General features: G+C 34.7%; 2 protein-coding genes across 2 annotated transcripts; one reads left to right on the top strand and one right to left on the bottom strand.

Moving 5' to 3' along the window:
• Nucleotides 1-1,309: 1,309 nt before the first annotated feature.
• Nucleotides 1,310-19,065, bottom strand: LOC123200175 (glutaredoxin-C4-like). The gene is made up of 5 exons (XM_044615317.1): nt 18,963-19,065; nt 7,846-8,025; nt 7,364-7,437; nt 1,795-1,893; nt 1,310-1,683 (listed from the first exon to the last, which is right to left on the bottom strand). The coding sequence occupies exons 2-5, from the start codon at nt 7,995-7,997 to the stop codon at nt 1,607-1,609; spliced, it is 402 nt and encodes a 133-aa protein (XP_044471252.1). The 5' UTR covers nt 7,998-8,025; nt 18,963-19,065; the 3' UTR covers nt 1,310-1,606.
• On the top strand, nt 11,546-12,424 carry LOC123200898. Its single transcript, XM_044616279.1, has one exon. The coding sequence runs from the start codon at nt 11,546-11,548 to the stop codon at nt 12,422-12,424; it is 879 nt and encodes a 292-aa protein (XP_044472214.1).
• Nucleotides 19,066-19,734: the final 669 nt, after the last annotated feature.

Consider the following 19,734-nt stretch of genomic DNA (forward strand, 5'->3'; position numbering starts at 1 on the left):
GCTTGCTTTTAAGCAACACTTTCATCCCTCAAGTTTGCACATGGATCAAATCCTTGATTAAAATAAGGACTAAAATTTACAAAAATTATAATAATAATAATAAAGTTATATCGAACCTTAGGGCTGAAATTATCATTTTCCCTTTGCATTGAAAACAATTAAATAATATATTTATTAAAAAGAGTTATTATATATATATATATATATATATATATATATATTTGAGTACATAATTAGATATATTAAAAAGAACGTTTAACATTAACATCTTGTGGATTTGAAGCCTTTATCCGCATATATTCCTTCAATCAATGACTTTCGAAATTGCACATGTTAAGAAAACTTCTTTAGTTTTCAAACTGTAGTCAATCTTATTCAGGACAACAACTTAAAATTATTTAGTTTGTATTTTTCAAAAATTTTTACATTGTCGTATAAAATTGGTAATAACGTAATAAATAAAAAAATGAAACCAAATAGACCACAAAACCTGAAAATTTACACACCTCAAAACCCACAAACCAATTGAAAAAAAAAAAAGAAGCCACAAAGTATAAAGAATCAATTGAATCCTCACTGAAATAGTTTAATCACAAATCAAACTATCTACTTTGACACAATTCGATAACGAATACATGATTAGAGTTTCAAGCCGGTTTGAGAGAACATAAAAAACAACCTTATACAATGTTAAAAAAGACAAGATGCAAGTTACATTATTGGAGTCATAATTATAAGTTAAGAGAGATCAATTATATTTACTACAGAATATAGACAAAGTGAGATAACATTGCGAAGAATGAATTGATTTGGAATTTTTTTTCATCTTATATAATGACAATCTGACAATATTGTCTAAAATAAAAATTTCACCAGGTTGAAATAGTCATAATAATGGTAGTTGGGTTGTTTGTTATTTGAGAATAAAATGAGGGCATTCATGCCCAAATTTAAAAATAATACAAGGCAAAATTGTAAGAAAATTTAAATTACTTAATATATTCCATCATCTCTTTTATTATCTAACGATCCAAACAATATAATCACAGTAATAAAATACAGGAAAAGATAGTAATAATACATACCATTTGCAGCAAAGAAAGAGAATAGCTCTTTCCATAATAACGTCTCTAAACCATCTCTACGGGAACAACCTAAGTTCAATCAATCAAGCAAAGATGGCTCAAGTAGACCTTAAGGACGGTGAAACAATAACAAAATGATTACTTCCCAAATTCGGCAGCATTCTCCAACATCTAAAAATTTTCAACTAGAACTAATCGGCCAAGCTTGCATAATCTTACTCAAATGCATGAAATTATTTTTTTCACATAATTATTCATTCTGAAAAGCATCACTCACAGAGGCTTAAGTAGATGAATGAGAAAATAAATACATACACAATATTTCTTTAAAGACAAATTTGCGAATTATGTCATTTAGTACATCCACTTTTAATACTTTCTCCAGAGTTTATCTCAATAAAACAGTTTTAAATATGCATTTCTATCCTCTGTCGGTAAAAGAATGAGTTACAAAAGTACCGCATTCAAAGCAACGCGAATGAGTTATTCTAGCACTGAATAACACTTTTGTTAGTTCTGGTTCAGAGTTCTTCTTTTTCATCAGCAGCAATACCTAGAAGCTTTGCCAGTTTCCCACTTTCATAGGCTTCCACGGTATCTATAACAAACATATCAAGAGCTCTCAAGTGATTTTATTTTCTTACTTTGTTTTTTCAAGGAAAGAAGAAAGGATTGTAAAATTGGTTGCACATATAAGGAAAAGAATCACCATCTGAGCCTCCAATGTGCTTTCCATTTATGAACACCTGAGGCACAGTGCGCCTCCCAACAATCTCAAGAAGAGCATCTTGAATGTCAGAGCCGTCAGCTGTAAGTAACAATGAAACCTTCTTAAATAAACTTAGGATGTTCATACAAATAAGCATGGATTTGAAAACCGGACCGGACCAGACGGTTGGACCGGCCGGACCGTGAACCGGCACTGTAGCCGGTTATTATTAAACTCAAAACCGTTTTAGGATTAAAATCGGGTTGGACCGCGGTCGATCCGCCGGTTCGCATCTGAACCGAGGTCCAACCCGGTCAAGGCGGTCCACTGGTTCAAAAGTAGCGTATGAGAAACAGTTTATATCAAGGTTTCCTCCTGTTACTTGCAGTGCACGCAGACACAAAGAGATTTGCTGCAGCCGACGACTTGCTCCGACGTCACAAGTTGAAACGGTCGTCGATTCATCTGTTGCCGACGACCGTTTAAAGACGCCTATCAACGACGACGACGAAGCTACCGAGGGCTATTGGTTTGCAGGCTCACAAGACAGCAGCAGCTTCACGGCTATATTGCAACCTTTCACGGCGACTTCTCAGTCTCAGACAACGGCCGACGACGACGAGTTCCGTTGCTGTTGTGACCGGCGACTTCTCAGGCAACGACGGGAAGCTGGTGTGTTTTCTTCCAATGCTTTGAAACAGTATTGAAAAAGAATTTACATATATAAACCATGCTTGATTGAAAGTTTCCAATGCAATGTCTACCTAATTTCTAAATATTTGGATCATGTTTACTGGAGTCAATATTATCAATAGTAAATGGAAATCTAAATTTTCAGAAGTTGCGGATATTTGTACTTGAGATTTTCATGTTCATATATTCATGATTGCCATCAAGATTTTCAGTTTGACAATTTTGGTTACTGTTGACAAATGGTTTTTATCGTGGTATTGAAGTTTTTATCAATTCATCAACAACTTTTTTTTATTGATTTTTCTTAGACAAAGGATAAAAACAAGAATTGAATCACAATCACACGTGTTCATGAATGTAAACGCGTGTTTTAAGATTTGAAGCAGCTCAAGAATTAATTCTTAAAATAGACAGAGATTTTTAAGTAGTAGTGGGAATATTGAAACTCATATAAACTCCAAGAAGTAATTGTCAAGGGTTGTCCCTTACTGGTACAAAATAGTTAGCAACAAAGAGAGAATCAATTGAACTAAACTGTTATAAGGATCATATCAAAAGATTTATCAGAGAACTCTCTTGGCCCTTTCATCACATGTGAGACTTCACATTCAGAAGCTAATTGAGTTAATGTTTTGTGGAAGAAAGATAGATACTGATGGATACCATTGATAGATATACACATAGATATTTTAGCTCAAGCAGAAGAGAACAGAAAGGAAGGATGTGGATACTAAAAATATTAATAAAAAAAAATTAAGGTGAATTGTGAAAAATGAAGTGTAGATGAGAAGGAGAGAGCCCACCATTAATAATATATAGAGAACATTTAACAATATGCATGAAGATGATAGATGAATTGGTTTGAATCTTTCTTTCTACATGTTAAAAAACTAATATTGAAAGTTTGGAATGCCTGGAAAAAACTAATATTGAAATTAAGCTGGTGTGACTGCCTTGATTAAAGTGTCCTTGTGCTTTTGCCATTGCTATTTTTTGAATGCCTGGAAAGTTTTGGAATGCCTGGAAAATAACAATTCTTAATTTGAAAATATATAAATTAGTAAATATTAATTGATTTATTATTAATTTGTAATTTTATGTTACGAATTTGTAATTTTATTATGTATCTATATTGAATGTATTTCATTCGTAACGTGGTTAGTTTCTAAGAATTTGAAAGTTGAATATCAATCTTTTGTGATACCCTATTTACATATAATAACTCAATATATGATAATTTATAACGAATATTGAAATTCGGATTATGAATGTATGAAGTTATGTATTGTGCCCAAATTACGAATATTGTTATTTATAATGAATGTATGAAGTTGTGCATGTTGAAATTCCACAATTAATTGGTATTCTGATTTTATTGTTATTCTTATATGCAACAGATAAATAAAGTGGAAGTATGTCTTCATCTGGATCTGGGGTTTCTTCAACACCATGTCGAGTGAAAGGCGATATTACTTGGGCACATGTTTCTGAGAGTATAGATGATAATGGAAGGAAGATGTTGAAGTGTTTATATTGTGGTAAGACAACTAGAGGAGGTGGTATATATAGAATGAAGCAACATTTGGCTGGAAAAAAAGGGGATGTTGGTCCATGCACTAAAGTTCCTCATGATGTTAGATTTCAAATGGCGAATGCATTAGAAGAGATTGTAGCAAAAAATAAAGAAAAACAAGAATTTCGTAGGCATGCAACTCCTTTTGGTGCTACTATACCTCCATTTGAGGGTGATATTGCAGTTGAGGAATTTGAAGGGTTGCCTCATCCTATGAACATGACTGAAGGTAATACTGGTATTGGGTCTTCTAAAAAACAAATTAGACTCACAAATGATTCAAAAAGAAAAAGACCGATTGGGGTTGGGGATTTTTTTGCTCCAAGGACTACTAGTGGGGCTCAACCTTCAATAAAAAGTGTTTTGGCTGGAAAAGAAGCCAAATGGAGCTGACATGGCTGTTGTGAGGTTCTTATATGATGCTTGCATCCCTCTTAATGCATTAAATTCTATTTATTTCCAACCTATGTTAGATGTCATTACTGCAATTGGGCCTAGATATAAGCAGCTAACATATTATGAAGCACGAGTGAATTTGTTGAACGATTCAAAGAAGGAAGTGCAATTACTTATTGATAGTTACAGAAAAAATTGGGAAGAAGTTGGTTGTACACTTATGGCTGATGGTTGGACAGACATTTCTAGTAGGTCGCTGATTAATTTTTTAGTATATTGTCCAAAAGGGATTTGTTTTATCAAATCAGTGGATGCATCTGGTGTTGTGAAGGGGGCGGACACATTATTTGGGTTGTTTGAGGAAATAGTATTATGGGTTAGGCCTAAGAGTATTGTCCATTTTGTGACTGATAATGGAGCTAATTATAAAGAAGCTAGAGGATTATTGTCTGAAAAATATAAAAATATTACTTGGTCACCTTGTGCAATACGCAGTATCAATTTGATTTTGAAAGATATTGGTGAAATGGATCACATTATTAGAATTTCCAAATGTGCATCTCTTGTGACAAAGTTCATTTATAATCATACATTATTGATAGCTTGGTTGAGGAAGAGAGAAAGATGGAGAGAAATTATACGACCTGGTGTAACCCGATTTGCTACGACTTTTATCACATTGCAAAGTCTTTTTGAGCATAAGCATGACTTACAAGCAATGGTTACTAACAGGTTTTTTATTGATTCTAGATATGCAAAGAGTAATCAAGGCAAAGAGGTTGTGATCATAATTCTGAATAATGCTTTTTGGAACGAAATAGGTATAATTGTAAAAGTTGTGGGACCATTGATGCGTTTGCTTCGTATTGTAGATTCAGATGAAAAACCTTCATTGGGATACGTCTATGATGGAATATATAGAGCTAGGTTGGGGATAAAGAAGTTGTTTAAGAATAAAAAGAAATTCTACAAGCCTTATACTCAAATAATCAAGTTGAGGTGGGATAGGACATTGCGTCGAGGTATTCATGTAGCTGCATATTACTTGACTCCTGCATTTCAATATGATCATGAATCTTTTTGCACAAAACCAGAGGTATTACAAGGTTTTCTGGATGTTGTTGAGAGTAAAATATGTATGTTTAATGTTAGTAAGGCGAAGCTAGTAGAAGAGAGTAGAATGTTTCGTGATTGTGAGAGGAGTTTTTCACGTCAGCTTGCTATTGAAACATGCAAAACCACACGACCTAGTATGAATTTAATTTATATGTTTCTTATGTCTCAATTCTTTTTCTAATTTATAAAATTCTATTACATTATTATTTATATGTTATTTTGTATTAGATGAATGGTGGAGAACATATGGATACAGTACTCCCAATTTACAGAAGTTTGCAATTAAAATTCTTAGTCAAACTTCAACATCTTCAGGCTGTGAGCGTAATTGGAGTGTTTTTGAACGCATACATACTAAGAAGAGAAATAGATTGGAGCATCAACGTGTAAATGATCTTGTTTTTATTCATTATAACTTACGGTTGCAAAATAGGTAAACACAATTATCAATTATTCATCATTACGTTTATAAATATTTTTATTTAAACTATTTTATCATTTTTAATGATTATTTCCAACTTTACATGTACCTTACTTAATGCTCTTTAATCTTTACTTTTTATCATTTTGGCTATTTAGGTTATGTTACAAGAAGTCAAATTTTGATCCAATTGATTATGAAAGTATCGATAAAACAGACTTCTGGATAGTAGACGAGGAAGAGGAGTTTGGTGAACTTAATGCAGATGAATTGGATCAAATGCTTTATGGAGAGGGATCTATTCCTATCAATAATGATTCAACAAATTATGATTTGTCACCTAATTTCCTAGGTAAAAACATTTTTTTAGTACTTACACAAATATTTACACATTTATATAAATAATTGATTTTTTAGAGTGAAAGAAAATAAAATGTGCAATTATAAATTTTGCAGATAATACTATTGAAGAAGATGGTGTAGAAGATGAACAATTGATAGAGGGTGCAACAGAAGCGATGACAGGATCTTTTATCATTAGTGATAATGAAGAATGACTAATTATTTATTTATTATATTTTATGTTAAACAAATTATATTTTTGATATGTTTTGTTAAATGTTAAATTGAATATTATTTGTTTAATAATAGTTATGTTGATTGGTTGATTTTATATTTTATTTAATACATATATTAGATTTCTGATTTGTTTTAGTGTTCAATAATTAATAGTGCACGTGTTTGTAGAATTGGATTTGTTTTATGTATATGTTTTGTTTTGATGCAAAGTTAATTATTATTACTTATTATATTTATGTTCAATAATGCATATATTTTGTTAATTGTGAAAATTGAAAAGTATGCACAATATAAAATTTATTGTGTAAAGCATATGTAATTAGTAATTAAATATAATTTTTTAGGTTTTTACATAAAACCGGTCCAAACGGTCTAATCGACCGGTCCAAACGGTTCAACCGATCCGACCGAAACCGGTACTTAAAACGGTTTTTATCCCAGTCCGGTTTTTATCCCGGTCCGGTTTTGAAAACCTTGCAAATAAGCACAAATATCAAACTTTAATGTAGGATTATGGAATTTGTGTCCATAAGGCTCTCAGTCAAAGTAAAAATAACATGAAAGCTTTAAGCCAAATCAAGATACCATGAAAGCCCTAAGACTCCAACACCAGTCAATGCAAATGTAATTTAAACGATATTTAAGGTTTGATTGAACCTATTGCCAACTTTCATAAATGCTAAAACCAATAGAATTTAAGAAGGAGAAACAAGAAATTGCAGCAGTAATAAAAATTCTTCATTTCAACAGAATTAAGGTCTATCCTGTACTTCATGATTTTGTAAACAAACCTCTCTCATTAAGCTCAATTACATGAGGAACCTGGTTCAACTCTTTGAAGACAGCTTTTGCCCTTTTACAATATCTGCAGAGAAATTCACGCAAAAATAAAATGATTGAACAAATTAGTAAAAAATACGGTAGGTCCTGGGAATGGTTAAATGGAAACCATTTTTTATTAGAAATCCATTTCACTTGCCACATTATCCCTTTCAATTTAAACTGAATCTTCACTACACCATAACATCCCTTCTAATGAATCGACCAACAACAAAGAGAAAGTATAAGCTAATCATTTAGTAGCAACTAGAGTAGATAGACATTGGTAATTGATTGATATGAATCATTATAAATTATGAGATTTTTTACCAAACCGACATACCAATTTTGAAGAAACTAACCATCAAAAACAATAAACTTGACTATAAGGACAAGATTTTTAACATTCCAAACGCAAAATAGGTGAATTAGAATAGGGGATCGAGATTCATACGGGCAATAGGACTTTGAGAAGATGACGATGTCGTGAGAAGAGATGGTTTTTTTGACAAAAGCAACTTCTGGGCTTGTATCAGAAGCTCCAGAAAGGGATGCCCAATAGAGAAAGGCCACCAAAGCTACTGAGATGAATAGTCTCGCCGCCATTGAAGACTCCCTATGCACCAAAGTTTATTTTCGGGATATTAATTAAAATAGGCACCCGCATCCCCGTCTAAACCTTTTTCGGCAACAATTACTCCGTTTTACCTTTTTAAGCAAACCATCTGTTTCATTCCAAAAATACCCTTCTTCTAATTTTTCAAACGCAGCGCTTACGTTTCGCCGATTAATTCATTACTTTTCAATAAAATCATTAATATTAAATTACCTGAAATAAATAAAATTTATAAATTAAAAAAAAAGATTAATATTTATAAATTATTTTATTCTTATATATAAAAAATAATGGATATATAAAAAATAATAAGTTTTTCTTTAAATTACTTGTAATGAAAAGTAGATTAAATTTTATTTTTATAAAATAATTGATTTTTATATATAAAAGATAATAGATATATTTAAAACGATACCTTAACTGTGCGTTTTATTTTCAAACAGGTTGCACTGAAGAGATGCAGGAATTTTGAAAGGGGTGCTTTGAAACCTTGGGAAAAATTGAGAAAGGGTGCGGAAATGGTCGTTAATTTGGAAAGGGGTGCAGAAACTTAGCGGAAATTTGAGAAAGGCTGCGGAAATGGTGGATAATTTGGAAAGGGGTGCGAGAATTTGTGAAAGGGTGCGTGGAAGGTGTGAAAATTGCGGAAAAGGTGCAGCGGCAAGTGCTGAAAGGGTGCGAAAATGGCTGAAAGGGTACGACAATTTTTGAAAGGGTGCGACAGTTTCTAAAAGGGTGCGAGAATTGCCGAAAGGGTGCGGGAATTACCGAAAGGGTATGTTAATTTCTGAAATGGTGCGGCAATTGACAAAACAGTATGGCAATTTCTGAAAGGGTGCGGGAATTGTCAAAAGGGTGCGGGAATTACTGAAAGGGTGCGGCAGTTTCTAAAAGGGTGCGAGAATTGCCAAAAGGGTGCAGGAATTACTGAAAGGGTGCGGTAGTTTCTGAAATGGTGCGACAATTGACAAAAATGTATGACAATTTCTGAAAGGGTGCGGCAGTTTCTGAAAGGGTGCGAGAATTGTCAAAAGGGTGCGGGAACTACTGAAAGGGTGCGGCATTTTCTGAAAGGGTGCGGGAAATACTAAAATGGTGCGACAGTTTTTAAAAGGGTGCGAGAATTGTCGAAAGGGTGCGGGAATTACCGAAAGGGTATGTTAATTTCTGAAAGGGTGCGGTAGTTTCTGAAATGGTGCAGCAATTGACAAAAAAGTATGGTAATTTCTGAAAGGTTACGGGAATTGTCAAAAGGGTGCGGGAATTACTGAAAGGGTGCGACAGTTTCTAAAAGGGTGCGGAAATTACTGAAAAGGTATGTTAATTTCTGAAAGGGTGCAGTAGTTTCTGAAATGGTGCGACAATTGACAAAAAAGTATGGCAATTTCTGAAAAGGTGTGGCAGTTTCTAAAAGGGTGCGGGAATTGTCAAAAGGGTGCAGGAATTACTGAAAGGGTGCGGCAGTTTCTAAAAGGGTGTGAGAATTATCGAAAGGGTGCGGGAATTATTGAAAGGGTATGTTAATTTCTGAAAGGGTGCGGTAGTTTCTGAAATGGGGTAGCAATTGACAAAAAAGTATGGCAATTTCTGAAAGGGTGTGGCAGTTTCTGAAAGGATGCAGAAATTGTCAAAAGGGTGCGGGAATTACTGAAAGGGTGCGGGAAATACTAAAATGGTGCGGCAGTTTTTAAAAGGGTGCGAGAATTACTAAAAGGGTGCGTAAGTTTCTGAAAGAGTGCGGTAGTTTCTAAAAGGATGCATTACTCAACTGAAAGGGTGTGAGAAAGGGTGCAGGAATTACTGAATGGGTATGGCAATCCCAAAAAGGGTGCGGTAGTTTCTAAAAGGGTGCGACAATTGACCAAAATGTATGGCAATTTCTGAAAGGGTGTGGCCGTTTTTGAAAGGGTGCGGAAAATACTGAAATTGTGCGACAGTTTTTAAAAGGGTGCGGGAATTGTCAAAAAGGTGCGAAATTGCTAAAAGGGTGCGTCAGTTTCTGAAAGGGTGTGACAATTACCGAAAGGGTGCGAGAAATTGTAGAAAGGGTGCGGTAAGTATTATGGGCACGTTGAAGGTGCAGGAATTGCTGAACGGGTGCGTGGAAGTGTGCGAATGGGTGCGTGGATAGGTGCATTGCATTATAATCTAACGGGTGCATGAAAACCCTAATGTTCAGACTTGTGCATGCATGCACAACTTATCATTTTTAATTTTAAACCTTTATTAAGAAGTTAATAATTAATTATTTTTTATATGAAGAGAATTCAATTCTTCATTAATATTTAGGTAGGGTAGATTTGCGGCAGATGAAAGTATTTACTGCAATATTAAGTAGATAAAACTACGATTATCTACTTTCTCTATAAACAAATTATTGTTATTTCACAAATATCTCTTTCTTTCTTTATTTGTTATAACTTCAATCTCACCTTTTTGATTTTGAATCCATCCATAAGAAAGAATGGTAGGAGTGATGTTTATGCTAGGATTCGGAGGAGAGCGCAACAATGAAGGTAATCACCTCAAATATATCGGTGGGTTGCAGAAATTATTTTCAGCTGATAAAAGAATCAATTACGAAGGATTTAAGGAAGGAGTATGCTTTCGTTTAGGTATCGATCAAAGTTTCAATGAAATTAAAATTTATATGCCAAATCCAACCAAGTTTAGCGATTCACCTTATTTATTGAAAGATGATTATGATATCCGAATGATGATGCAGTTATGTAAGTCTCGCAAAAAGTTTCCCTTTTTCCTTGAAGTGGTTTTACAGCAAAATGAATTTCTAGATATTTATTAGCAATATTCACAACTGGATCAAGAGATTCATCAAGGCATCCAACAAAATCCATCAATCGAAGTTCATTCTATGGATAACACATATACATAACCAGAAAGTGTACTAGAACATATACCAGAAAGTGTTCCAGAAAGTAGCAGGATAAATACAGATGGTATTGAGAACGATATTGGTTGGAATCCTTTTTCTCAAGACTTGGCATATGGTGAAAGAGGCCCAGAACCAATATGGGGTACACCTGAAGGCTGTTATCAAACAAATGATATTCCAAGAAATGATATTAACCTTCTAGAAGAAAATGAATATTGCGGTTTTGATAACGTGGGTGCTAGAGATTATAATGGTGCGGAAATGTGTGATAATGTTGTTAATGATGTAGGGGTTGGTACGTCAATGACAACACCTGAAAGTTTAGTTGGTTGCAATCCATTTTTTGGTGGTCCAGAACCTTATAGAGATGTTGAAAATTAAGGAATTGCAGTTCATACTGTTGCACCATCACGCGGCAAATTCAAAGTGACAGACCAGTTTGCATCTAAACAAGTTTTGAAAGATACATTATATAGAGATGCAATAGAAAATGGTTATCAATTCAAGGTTGCGAGCTCAAATAAGAAGAGACGGGATATAAAGTGTTTACATCAACAATGCAAATGGAAAGCGGGAGGGAGCAAGTTAAGTAATAGCGATATATTTGTCTTACATAAATTAGGAACACATACTTGTCCTCGCGATATGATAAGGCCTCATCACAGGCAAACAGGTAAAAGGGCACTTGGAAAAATCTTACAGACAGTATTTACTGCTGGGGATCGTGTGTATAGGCCGAAAGAAATTATAACAGATATGGCAGATAGGTTTCAAATTGATATATCTTATGCACAAGTTTGGCGTGCAAAGAATTGGGCGTTGAACGAAATTAGAGGTTCACTAGAAGAGTCTTTTAGATTATTACCACTATTTTGTTATAACCTTCAACAACGAAACCCTAGTACTATTACACAAATTGAAACTGACTCAGATAATCGATTTCAATTTGTTTTCATATCTTTAGGATGCTCTATTAGAGCATTCCGTGAGTATTGTCGTCCTGTTATTTGTATTGATGGAGCATTTCTGAAAGGTCGATATTGGGGTACACTTTTTATTGCTATGGGGAAGGACGGAAACAATCAAATTTATCCAATTGCATTTGGAGTTGGCGGAAGGGAGGAAACAATGACTTGGACCTTGTTTCTCCGAGCGTTACACAGATGTATCGGCGATCTCACTAATCTAGCAATCATCTCAGACAGACACCAAGCCATCACTCATTCTGTGAGAGAGGTGTTTCCGAATGCACATCATGGCTGGTGTAACCATCATATAAAAGGAAATATGCGTGCTCGGTACAAGCAAACAAAACATATGGAGGGATTATTTTGGAGAGCGGCGAAGGCTTATCGAACAGAGGATTTTGAAGAGGCTTTGTATATGATTAAAGCTGAAAACCCTACTGCAGCTGCTTATTTAGAAGGGATCGACTACGCACGGTGGGCTCGTGCTTACTCTTCTGGCATCCGATATAACATTATGACCACAAATATTACTGAATCGTTTAATGCTTTAGCATGACATGCACGTAAATTGCCAGTGGTTATGCTCCTTGAATTCTTGCGTTCGACTTTACAAAAATGGTTTTATACTCGTTGCAATATGGCAGGTACAAACCTCCTAAATTTGTTACTCTTTGCAGTATGATAGCTAAAAACCATAAATATCTGTATTTTCTAATTTTTTATATGTTATAATATCTTTCAGATACTTGTACTCATCCTCTGACTCCGTGGGCTGAAGAAAAGTTAGCCAATCATATTCGCAAATCAGCTAATATGATTGTCAAACCAATAACCATTGATAGATATGAAGTGTATAGTTCTGGTAGATCTGTCGCTATAGTCAATCTTACAACAAAAGAATGCAGTTGTAAAAAATTTCAACTATCACAGATAGCATGCACGCATGTTGTGGCAATTGCCAGATTTCAAAATCTCTCAAATTGTTATCCTTGGGTAAATAAATATTACTCAACTGAATATTGGAAAACTGTTTACCAGGAGGCTGTTGAACCTTTGAGTGATTCTTCCGAATGGGTATAACCTGAAGATATCCGTATCGTTAATCCACTACAAATGCAACAGCGATGTTCTGGTCGTCCATCTGAATATAATAGAAGACCATCAGAAGGAGAAGAAATCCGTCAAGTTGAATGTAGCAGATGTCATCAAAAAGGGCACACACGTTTAGTTTGTAAAAATCCCTTAACTGAGGCTACAACATCTTCATGATAATTTGGTCTCTGATTCATGACAATTTTTTCCTTTCCGTAAGTGAAACTTCATGAGGGGTTATGTTAATTATCGATGGTGGATTTAATTTGCTAAAGTGATGATTTTCTTTAGGGATATCTTTACTTTAAGCAATTTCCAAATCTATTTTTCTTTTTTGCTGTTTCTAATAAATTGCCGCAATTATTATTATGTTTTTGCGTATGGAGTTGAGTTTAAAATTTTAAATATTTAATAGAATATTGAAAGATGAAGAATAGTAGATAGATAGTTGTTGTGTTTAGAATGTTGTTGTGTTTAGAATGTAAAAGGTGGGCTGCCATTTTTAGAATGTGAAAAGATTTATATTTATTCTATATTTATGTTTTGATATTATTATAAAATGAGTAATATTATTATGCATATTTATTTTTGAATATATGAATGATATATCACTATGTGTTTAATTATATGTGATTAAGTATTATTTAATTTTTATTATAATATGAATACAAATTTATCAAATTAACAGAATCATTTAGGCAATTTTTTTTGTAAAAAATTCGGCAGCATCTCTTTTGTATTTTCAACAATTGCCAATCTGTATATAGCAAATCCAAAAGAAACTGCACTCCAATATATATATATCCATCAACCCAAATTCCAACCACATCAACATATCAATCAAAATATGCATATGACTAAAACATATTAATCATATTCATATGTTTATATATAATACAAAAAATCAAAGAATTGTATTCCCGCCATGCCTCCATATTCTGGATGCAACCATACAACGCATGACAGAAGCATTCGATGCCCTAAAAGTTAATCTCCTGCCAGTGGCGAGATACTCTAAAATAAATAATGAGAATATCCCGCAGTCACCGGAGGCAGTGCTTTGTTGTGGCACATCTATGCATCTCGTGATGGTCAATGGTTCTAACTTTGGCTCAAGACCCCGTAACTCCCAATAGTTGGTCGCATTAATAATAGACGAAAGATAAGAATAACGTTTCATAGCCTCTAAGAACTTCTCTGTAGAGTCAAAAAATGCTTTTGATGAATCATACACCGTCAAAGTCCAAGCATTTAAGTCTAATTCACCGCATGCCCAGTGTTGAGATTCATAATTGATCGGAATATAAACCTGTAATAAAATGAATTCATTACCATCAGTCAAAATTTATCTAATATATTTTATCAAAATAATATATAAATATCAAGATTCATAATACAAACCCGATCAACATTAGCCCATGAGATATAACCTCTATGTAAGTCTGAATCATTTATCCCTTCAATCGGATCTAATAATAATCATGGCCATCGATATTTATCTAACCTATAATCTTCTTGTTCTTTTATTATATGCGGTAACCACCCATCAAAAGAAGTTTCGACACAAGTCCATTTAGTCGATGGAAATGTATGTCGTAATACCACTAAATAACTATCGATATGCTGAAAAGTTAAATAATATTAAACTGATTAGCAAACATTATAAAAAAATATATATATATATATAAATAATGTAACTTGAGGCTTTTTAAGATTAATATACCTGATCCATGAGCCAATGGTTATCTTCACATAATAGCTTCCACCACTTTATTTTATCGCATGACCCATATAAATAAGTGTTTCCCAATCCCGGTTCGGGAGGGTCTTCGTACCATTGTAAATATTCCCACATAAGATTTGTTATATCCTCTCTGCAGGATGCACCTATCACTGCCCGTGCACGACGATGTTTAAAAGGATCAGTGTATGGGCTCCGAAGTGCTTTACCCTTCTTCATTATCCTTCCACGTAATGTCCTCCGAGTAATGGAACGGTGCTCTGTTTGAGTTTTATTCGTGACATCCATTGTTTGTTGGATATCCGTATCCAACTGATCAAAATACTCAAACAGAACTTCTGTTGGCTCATCCTGAAAATAAAAAATAAAACACTTATCAATTTCCAAAATAACATCATTCAATTATTCAAAAATATAATATATCATAATATAGTTTAAATATATACCACTTCAGTTGGGCTTGGTGGGTTTGAATGGTGCTTATGTTGAAGCTCGGTCAATTTGGCTTCTATGTATGTTTGACGTGCTTTAAGTAGTGTTTGCCGCTCATCAATGCTTTCAAGTCGTTCATCCACTTTTTGCATAAACCCTTGTAGAAGCTCTTGAAGTCTATCAAATTTATCATTATCCATCCGGGTAGATCCACTTGGAATATTGCAAGTATGTGTTTCCTCAGCCAGCTGAGGCGAGGGCACATGACTACTTATAAATGAACTTCGTCGCCTACGAACAGAAGTACTCCAAGGTGCAAGTTGGATATCTAGAGGGGATGTAACGCCATAAAGGATATCTGGAGGGGATGTTACATCAGGTTGGATGTTTGGAGGGGATGAAGGTGCAACATGAGTTGTATCAGATTCTTCTGAATCATCAATGTCATCTATAACATCTTCGTAATACCATGATTGCCTTTCAACTTTGGATGCAATCATACGAGATGTGACAACATCCTAAAGATATTAAAAGCAAGTTTATTAATAGAAGTTTAAAATGAACTAATAATACAGTATGAAGAGATGCATAAGAACTTACTTCAGAAGAGTTTAAAATACGATCCATCTCCTCCCAACTTGGAACTTCTAAACTTCTCCACCTCAACATTCGAGGTATTGTCTTAACCGATTTGCAGACCACAAATCTTTCCAAATTATTAAGCGTCTCGTATATCCAAACCTATCAATAACAAATACACATAATATAAATAAATAAATGAGTAAACATAGATACTTATGAAATATTAAAAAAGGGTTAATATTACCTGAAATGCTAAGGTACATCCTCGTATACTGTAAGTTAATATTGGGATATCATTTGAATTCGATGGATACAATCTGGAAACTTCATTGTATTGTTTTAGCAAAGCATTACCTAAAGATTTTACTGTCATCTTCCAAACAAGTGTGCCCTAAGGATATGAATTAAAAGTATCCCAATCATTAAAAATACTTAAAATATTCTCTGGAATAGTTTTTCTATTATCGGATCCCAATAATGCAAAATGAAGTAGATATAAAACAGATATTTTAATGGCATCATCATCATTGTCAATCCATACTCTTTCTTTAAATACTGCTACTAAATCACCATAGGTAATAGCCTTTTTACCTGGGAAATACTGAGATTTCAATCGGGATTTTCCTATAACCTTCCTCTTAACCATTTCCCTACTTAATTTTAATCCTGTTATTAAAGCAAATTCAACAGGACCAAATCTGCAATCCACCCTATTAAGCCGAAACCACATTTCCTCTCCCACCACTCCTTTGTTGATTTGACGAAATAACACAGAATGTAATAAACTGGAACTATGCTTCAAAGTCTCCATCTTTAAAAATTGCCCGAAGCAACATGTTTTAAACAATTTTTTCTAGGTATTTGTAAGGGCATTTCTGATTTCTTTGACAGTTTCCACATGAGCTCTAACTTTTAACTTCGCCAAAAAATAATGGCTGTCATTATACCTCCTTTCCCCAGGAATTTCATTAACTCCATTATCCTAAAAAGCAATCAACATGTTGAAAAAAATAAGGAAAAGGTTGAAAGGCTCAGGTAATATAACTAATATAATCCAACAAATTGCAAACTGTGAAAGGGTGCATGGATGTGCAAAGGGGTGCGGCAAACTGTGAAGGGGTGTGTGGATGTGCAAAGGGGTACGACAAACGCTGAAGCGGTGCAGCAAATGGTGAAGGGGTGCGACAAACTGTGAAAGGGTGCGTGGATGTGCAAAGGGGTGCAACAAACGGTGAAGGGGTGCGACAAACTATGAAAGGGTGCGTGGATGTGCAAAGGGGTACGACAAACGGTGAGGGGGTGCAGCAAACTGTGAAAGGGTGCGTGGATGTACAAAGGGTGCGGCAAACTGTGTAATGGTGCGTGGATGTGCAAAGGGGTGCGGCAAACTGTGAAGAGGTGCGGCAAAATGTGAAAGGGTACAGCAAACATGTGAATAGGTGCGGCAAACATGTGAATGGGTGCGTGGCTGAGTGAAGGGTGCGTGAAAGAGCTGCTAAGGGGTGCGTCGACGAGTGAACGGTGCGTCCAAGTGCTGGTAAAGGGTGCGTCGATGAGTGAATAGTACGTCCAAGTGCTGGTAAGGGGTGTGTCAACGAGTGAAGGGTGCGTGGAAGTGCTAATGGGTGCGACGAAAAGTGAAAGGGTGCGTGAATGTGTGCGTGAACGGTGTGAAATCAACCAACGTAACGCAATAAATCTGGCAAAATCATATCCAAAACTAATACAGTTAAACTGGCAAATCAATCACAAAACCTAAACAACCACCAATCGATATACATACATCCAACCAACCAAACGAAAACCTAAATCTCACACAATGTGCCGAAGTCAAAGCAACAATGCGGAATAATGCCGAATAAATGGTAACAAATACGTACCTGAGACGACTGAGACGACTCGGATGCATTACCGTAATTTTTCGACGACGGTTCTCTGACGGTGAATCGAGTGAAATTTTGGTTTTACCGAGACGATTGAAGTTTGGTTGAAGTTTTGATTTGCAATATTAAAGTTATTATAAAAAGTTAGGGTTAGTTTCTAACTGAAACGTTACAGGCCACGCGCCCAACGTGCCCAACAGTTCCACGCACTCTTTCAGAACATGCCGCACCCTTTCAGAAAATGTCGCACCCTTTTAGAAATTATCGCACCCTCTCAGCAATTCCCGCACCCTTTCAGTAAATGTCGCACCCTTTCCACAATTGCCGCACCCTTTCAAAAACTGTCGCACCTTTTCCGTAATTGTCACACCCTTTTAGAAGCTATTGTACCCTTTTCGTAATTGTTGCACCCTTTCAGAAGCTATCGCACTTTTTTCGCACAATTTCAAAAGTTGTCGCACTCTCTCCGCACACTTTCAGAAGCTGTCGCACCCTCTCTGTAACCTTTTAGAAGGTGCTGCACTCTTTTCACAATTGCCACACCCTTTCAAAAATTGCTGCACCCTTTCAGAAGCTATCGCACCCTTTCTGCACTCTTTCAAAAGTTGTCGCACCCTCTCCGCACCCTTTCAGAAGCTGCCGCACTCTTTCCGCAATTGTCACACCCTTTAAAAAATGGCCGCACTCTTTCCATAATTGTCGCACTCTTTCAGAAGTTGTCGCACCCTTTCAGCAATTCTCGCACCCTTTCAGAAACTGTTGCACCATCCACGCACCCTTTCAGAAATTCTCGAACCGGTTTCCAGAGTCCCGCACCCACACCCTTTTCCAAATTCTCAGATATCTTTACACACCCTGAGAAGAAAACGCATCGTTTTCGATATAAAAGAATCAATTATTTTATAAAAATTAATCTTTTTTTCAATTTATTATTTTATACAAATTAATCTGCTTTTCAATTTATACATTTTATTAATTATAGATAATTTAGAAAAAAACTTAACATTTTTTATATATAACAATTAATTATTTTATAAAATATTAATTTATTTTTTAATTTATAAATTTTATTTATTATAGATAATTTTGAAAAAATCGTTATACTTTTTATATATAAGAATAAATTATTTTATAAAATATTAATCTATTTTTTAATTTATAAATATTACGGTAGTTTAATTTTAATGTTTATCGTGAAACGAAAACAATTAATCGAGGAAATATTACGGTTAAGTGAGAAATCAGAAGAAGGGTATTTTTGGAATGAAACAGATGGTTTGCTCAAAAAGGTAAAACGGAGTAATTGTTGTCGAAAAAGGTTTAGGCGGGGATGCGGGTGCCCATTTTAATTAATATCCCTTTATTTTCCCTTGGTCTAATAACAAATACACTTAATTGAAGCACATAGGAATCCTACATGTTTTTATTGACAAGAAAAAACCTAATCCATGATTCGCCACTGAATACAAAACTTTCAACTTTCAGAGTAGGCCAAAAAAATTACCCCTACCTACATCCGTTAATTTTAAAAAATTTAAATATTTATTAAAATTTTTAATTAAAATTAAAGATAAATTTATTATTTATTAATAATATTTAAAAAAATAAAAGTTTATATCAATATATCTTTTAATTTAGAAAACAAACAATTTCACTCTAAAATTAAATTTTGAAAAATGATATTTTCGCCTCTCTCAAGAATTTTAAAATTCTTTAACGATTTGTCAGTGAATGATGACTGCTCTCTCTCCCTCCTAGTGTTGTCTCTCTCTCTGGCACTTTCTTTTCATCTGAAGCTTTCTCCCTCCAACGGATGACGTATGGATTTGAAAAATTCAAATGAAACCTTTTGTTTAAACAATGAAAACATCGTTTAGACGAGACGACAACGACTCATCCAAACCAAGGCATTGTCAAACAAAGATGGCACCTTGGTCTGGATGGGTCGTCGTCTTTTGTACTATGTCTCCATCATCCAGACGAAGGGTTTTGTTTACATTTTTTGATCAAGAAGTTGTCTTGAAGAACTAGGGCTTCGGATGGAGAGAAAGCATCGGAGGAAGAGCGTCGCTAGGAGGAAGAGAGAGTGGTTGTCATTCGTCACAAAATTTTAATACCTTAAAAGGAAAAATGTCA

The sequence above is a fragment of the Mangifera indica genome, chromosome 17 (assembly GCF_011075055.1).
Source record: "Mangifera indica cultivar Alphonso chromosome 17, CATAS_Mindica_2.1, whole genome shotgun sequence".
NCBI lineage: Eukaryota > Viridiplantae > Streptophyta > Magnoliopsida > Sapindales > Anacardiaceae > Mangifera > Mangifera indica.

Bases quoted from the DNA above. Each gene is read 5' to 3' on its own strand.
- LOC123200898 (XM_044616279.1), top strand. From the start codon at position 11,546: ATGATAAGGCCTCATCACAGGCAAACAGGTAAAAGGGCACTTGGAAAA.
- LOC123200175 (XM_044615317.1), bottom strand. From the start codon at position 7,997: ATGGCGGCGAGACTATTCATCTCAGTAGCTTTGGTGGCCTTTCTCTAT. The intron at 7,438-7,845 runs GTATGAATCTCG...ATTTCTCTGCAG, and splicing joins TTCTCAAAGTCCTATTGCCC to ATATTGTAAAAGGGCAAAAG. The intron at 1,684-1,794 runs GTGATTCTTTTC...TGTTTGTTATAG, and splicing joins GCACATTGGAGGCTCAGATG to ATACCGTGGAAGCCTATGAA.